The following is a 5,328-nucleotide window of genomic DNA, read 5'->3' as shown; positions in this document are numbered from 1 at the left end:
CCTTCTCCCCCACTCCCTTCCCTCCTCCTCCTCCTCTCTCCCTCTCCCCTTTTCCCCTGCCCCCTCCCCCTCTCCCCCGCTTCTTCTCCCCTACGCTCCCCTCCCTTCCCCCTCCGCCCTCCCTACGGACCCCAAGGAGGGCATGGATGTATCTCTTCCCTGACATAATTTAACATGATGTACACATTTAGTAAAATAATACTACTTCCTATCCAGTTACAAAAGTTGCACCTCCACTAAAGTGTATTCACTGAGGAGACTTTAGAGAAATAGTGTAGAGACATTTAAATGTCCCATTTTCTCCACTTCCCATCTCTCTTTCTCCTTGTTTATGCCTTGTCTCAGGTGACATTGGATGGCCATGACATCAGAGCCTGAACATCAATGGCTACGTTCGTTGATGGGCATCGTGGAGCAGAGCCTTGTGTTGCCACAAACCATCGCCGAGAACATCCGCTACCGGTCGCCCCGGAGTCACCCTGGATGACATCAATCCACTGCCACCAAGGAGGCAATGCCTACAACTTATCATGGACCTACCACAGGTAGCAGGTTGACAGGCATTTAGCGCGCTATACATTGAGGCTAGTGTAACCGGTGTGAAATGGCTAGCTAGTTAGCGCGATGCTAATGCGTTTCAATTGGTACGTCACTCGCTCTGAGACCTTGAAAGTAGTTGTTCACGGCTTTTATGGAGCGATAGGTAACGATGCTTCGAGGTGTTCAGTTGTTGATGTTGGCAGAGGTTTCCCTGTTCAAGCCCAGTAAGGCGAGGAGAGGACGAGCGAAACTGTTGACACTAACATGACAACGATAGTCCGATCTGAACCCAGACCTACTTATTTGTTGACTCATTTGTCTCCAGGTGTTCTTCAAACGCTTAAAAACTTTCAAAACCATTACTGCACTAACACTACTGTCACTGTCTGTCTTACGTCACAATGCCTTTCAGATTCAAGGACATAAAAAGACTTGTGATTGGGATGCAATCAGAAATTTGACCACACTTGTGGAGAGGGCCGGGTTCAGATGAGCGGCGGTCAGAACGCAGGCAGCGCCATCGCCCGGCCCTGCGTCAGGAACCCCCGGATCCTACTCTGACTGCCACCTCCGCCTGGAACATGAGGATGAGGCTGTGTCAGGAGGCTCGGACCAAAGTGAGTGATGGCGTCCCAATGCACCATATTCCCAAAATGACAGGAAGTGTCTCTGCTAGCGATCAATTCATTATATAAAGTAAGGATAACTCTGAGATAAATTTTGTTCGTATATCATCTTTCATACGAACATGATCAGACCTAAGTACAGTAAAATGGTTAGAAAAAACAATTATAAAAATTACCATATTCACCGTACCAGGTAGATAACGTCTCATGTTATTCCATATAATGTACGCAATGCCGACCACCATCTCCATAGCCCATCGCCTATCCACCATTAAGAACGGCGACGTGATCGTGGGCTCACGAGCGATTGCGGCGTGAAGGGCCAAGCATGATAGCTCTGGAAGAAGGTGTTTACTTCAACTCTGGTCACCCTACAAAGCCAAGGAAACAAGGCTCTCCCAACCAGAAGCCAGGACAGAAGTAGGTCCATATGAGATCAATGATCCCCATCCCTCTGCCAAATTCTAAAGATTGACTTGGCACACACTTTTTCACCAACCCCCCCCCCCCCCCCCCCCCCCCCCCTACATAAAAAGTATTAACGAGAAAATGAATGTCAGGAACACCTTTAACAAAAACATTTCTTATAACATTTTGTATGAATAACCTCCCTCTTTTGCCTGGGTCATGGCTGGCAATACAGCCAAGAGCAAAGAGTTCTATCCAGCCGGATTTACCAGAGCCCAGTCTCAGGGTACTGTTAGAACTACATCTCTCATGATGCAACTTCACATCCTTCTTCACAAGCCCACTATATCTGTACAGTGAGATCCGACACACATCTGGGTGAACATGGCAGACATTCTTGCTGCCAGAATGCTGACTGATGGTGTCATTTTGCATCTCGGTATGCATTGACTTGGTGCTATGTCTGTCTGTACAGAGGCCTCTAATCAGGAAGAGGACCGCTCACAACTAGTCCAACCTCATTCGCAGAAGCAGAATCCTTCATATCTCAGGACAGACCGGCAAGTCCAGAGTGTGTGGTTGTGTGTGTGGTGTGTGATGTTCTGTGTGTTGAAGGAGGTTGTTATGGATCATTCAACAGAGTTTAAACGGGGCTTACTTGCCACTTTCTCTTTCCAGGAACTCTTACAGGTTTACATTGTTGTGCATTTGATGCATGTATCCATTATCCATACACGGTGTGTGTATAGATATGTCTTAATGTGTCCAGAGTGCCTTTGTGAGGAGAAGAGGTCGAGGACCAAGTTGAGCCTGCTCCAGTACCAGGATCCTAAGTACCAATGCCCCTGTGCCCTACATGCTTTGGAACCATCGAGCAGCTTTCAACGTGAGAGTCAACCCAGTTACTCCCCTGCTCTCCATCAGATTCTGCGGGTAAGTGAGGCGTGTAGTAGTGACAAGACAGTCTTCATTGAAGTTAGTTCATTAGCTTAATCAGTGATCTGTCTGTTTCTGTAGACATCTACCATACCAGACCCAGACTCAGAGGAGGAGATCAATGGTATCTGCATGTTCTTTGTGTGGTCGTCACACTCCAGAGCTGTCTTCATCACCCAGATGCTCCAAGTACATGTCCTCCCTCCCGTCCCTCCCCTCCCTCCCTCCCTCTCCCCCCTCCCTCCCTCCCTCCCCTCCCTCCCTCGCCTTCTACCACCCTTCCTACCACCCTCCCTTCCTACCACCCTCCCTCCTTTCATGTTCACCTTCCTTAAATCTATCGTCACATCAACCGGATCCTTTCTCCTGCTTCTCTAAACTCTGTGAAAAGAGAAGCCTATTTCATCTGTGTTTTTGTCATTCATTTCCCATAACCTGATCTGATGGTGTCGGTGTCTCCCCCAGGGCCATGCCTTCTCTAAGTCTTTGGGAGCTGCTGACAAGGCGATAGAGGAGGATGGGTTTCCACGCCATGTTGGGTCAGGAGGTGGGCTGGTTRGATGACCACAGGAACAGCCCCGGGGCTCTGACCACACGGCTGGCCACTGACACCTCCCAGGTCCAAGGGGTCAGTATGGACCTCATATAGTCCTCATATAGGGCAGTTACCAGACCCCAGACCAAATAGTATGTGTCTTTCAAATACTTGATTTAATGGAGTGCTATGGAACTAATGCAGCAGGCCCAAAAGAAAACCTCACCCATCTGGCATTCTGGGTAAATAACCTAATCCGACCCAAAGTGATTGACACCGCTCCTTCGTCCTCTCCTAGGCCACGGGCTCTCAGATCGGCATGATCGTTAACTCTCTGACGAACATTGGTGTGGCCGTCATCATTTCTTTCTACTTCAGCTGGAAGCTCAGCCTGGTCATCATGTGCTTCCTGCCCTTCCTGGCTCTTTCCGGAGGCTTCCAGGCTAAGATGCTCACTGGCTTCGCCAAGCAGGACAAACAGGCCATGGAGGATGCAGGACGGGTAGGCTACAGTACTCCACTGACTCACTGGCCAGGGCTGTTCGTAACACAGGCTGGAGTCACATAGTGCTACCGTGACTGGAAGTGAATTGTCATTGAAGCAAGGTTGTACACTAACTTCTCACATTAGTTATCAATACGTTATCAACATGTTTCTCGATAGCTTCAAGCAAAGTCACTACCACAGAATTTCCCTTGTGTCATATTGTAAGATATTTCAGCCTGTAGCTATTGTAATGTATGTTATAGACATCAGGTGAGCGCTTCCTGAAACCTCGTCACAGTAAACCCACTGGAGAGCTTATCTTACAGTGTGTTAGAGATCATGCGTAGTTAGTTCCTGTACTGTAGACAGTTCCTACTTCCTATTCTAGACTTACACGGTGGTAGTGGTGGGCGGTTGTGACATCTCTGTGGTATCTTTTGTAGATCTCCGGCGAGGCCCTGAACAACATCCGCACCATCGCGGGGCTGGGGAAGGAACAYAGKTTTGTGGAGATGTACGAGGCTCACCTGGAGGCTCCGTACCAGGCCGCCAAGCAGAAGGCCAACGTGTACGGCGCCTGCCACGGCTTCGCCCATTGTGTTGTCTTCATGTCCAACAGCGCCTCCTACAGGTTTGGAGGGTACCTGGTGCTCCAGGAGGGCCTCCACTACAGCCTGGTCTTCAGGTGAGAGAAACCGTCTGCCTGCCTGCCTGCCTGCCTGCCTGTCTGCCTGTCTGCCTGCATACCTGTCAACAACATAAACAGACCATGAAATCACATTGTCCAAGATGTATTCCACTACCTCCACCACCTTTCCACCACCTTTGTTAATTCCTATATATTAACTTGACTAAACCCCATCGTCTCTCTGTGATTGGTTCAGAGTGATCTCATCCATAGTGACCAGTGGCAAAGCGCTGGGCCGTGCCTCTTCCTACACCCCAGACTACGCCAAGATCTCAGCTGCCAGCTTCTTCCAGCTCCTCGACCGCGTGCCAAAGAWCAGCGTCTACAGCAACGAGGGGGACAAATGGGTACATGTCGCGCAAGCGCACACAAACACACACTCACTATCTCTCTTGCTCACGCCCCTTCTCTCTCTCGTCCAGCCTGATTTCAGAGGGAACTTAGAGTTCATTGACTCTTCATTGAACATTAAGTTCACGTACACGACCCGGCCAGACATCCAGGTGCTGAACGGCCTCAACGTGTCGGTAAAGCCCGGCCAAACACTGGCCTTCGTGGGCAGCAGCGGCTGTGGGAAGAGCGCCAGCGTCCAGCTACTGGAGAGATTCTATGACCCCGACCAAAGTGTTGAGTCCTCAGTTTCTCTCAGCAGCACGCAATATCCCCATATATGTCTCTAGAGGTATAAAGACTACAAGAGGGTGGGGGTATCCTGGGAGCTGGATTAGTTCACAGGATAGTTGACTGGATTTTCCATGTTGCATTGRAGATTATTGATGGCCATGACTCGTACCTGCGGTCAACGTCTCGTACCTGCGCTCCAAGATCGGCATCGTATCCCAGGAGCCCATTCTGTTTGACTGCAGCATCGGAGACAACATCAAGAACGGAGACAACCTGCGCGAAGTCAGCATGAATGACATCATCTCCGCATCCAAGAAAGCCCAACTCCACGACTTTGTCATGACGTTACCTGAGGTAATGCTGCTGTCAGTGTACTGACTTAAAACAACACTTAAAACAACACTGTCAGCGTACTAACTTAAAACAACACTGTCAGCGTACTAACTTAAAACAACACTGTCAGCGTACTAACTTAAAACAACAC

General features: G+C 49.4%; 1 protein-coding gene across 1 annotated transcript in view; it reads left to right on the top strand.

Moving 5' to 3' along the window:
• Positions 1 to 5,328, top strand: part of LOC111953648 (bile salt export pump-like) — a 15,226-nt gene that overhangs the window by 3,519 nt on the left and 6,379 nt on the right. Inside the window, exons 10-18 of the mRNA XM_070435541.1 lie at positions 1,030 to 1,157; positions 2,346 to 2,507; positions 2,592 to 2,699; positions 2,976 to 3,065; positions 3,344 to 3,547; positions 3,976 to 4,217; positions 4,417 to 4,567; positions 4,643 to 4,858; positions 5,046 to 5,198. Of these exons, the coding sequence (XP_070291642.1) occupies positions 1,030 to 1,157; positions 2,346 to 2,507; positions 2,592 to 2,699; positions 2,976 to 3,065; positions 3,344 to 3,547; positions 3,976 to 4,217; positions 4,417 to 4,567; positions 4,643 to 4,858; positions 5,046 to 5,198 (1,454 nt within the window). The remainder of the gene's footprint in view (positions 1 to 1,029; positions 1,158 to 2,345; positions 2,508 to 2,591; positions 2,700 to 2,975; positions 3,066 to 3,343; positions 3,548 to 3,975; positions 4,218 to 4,416; positions 4,568 to 4,642; positions 4,859 to 5,045; positions 5,199 to 5,328) is intronic.

This window comes from Salvelinus sp. IW2-2015, linkage group LG27 (assembly GCF_002910315.2).
Source record: "Salvelinus sp. IW2-2015 linkage group LG27, ASM291031v2, whole genome shotgun sequence".
NCBI lineage: Eukaryota > Metazoa > Chordata > Actinopteri > Salmoniformes > Salmonidae > Salvelinus > Salvelinus sp. IW2-2015.
The sequence above is the reverse complement of the archived record's forward strand: the minus strand, read 5'-3'. Positions and strand labels throughout refer to the sequence as shown.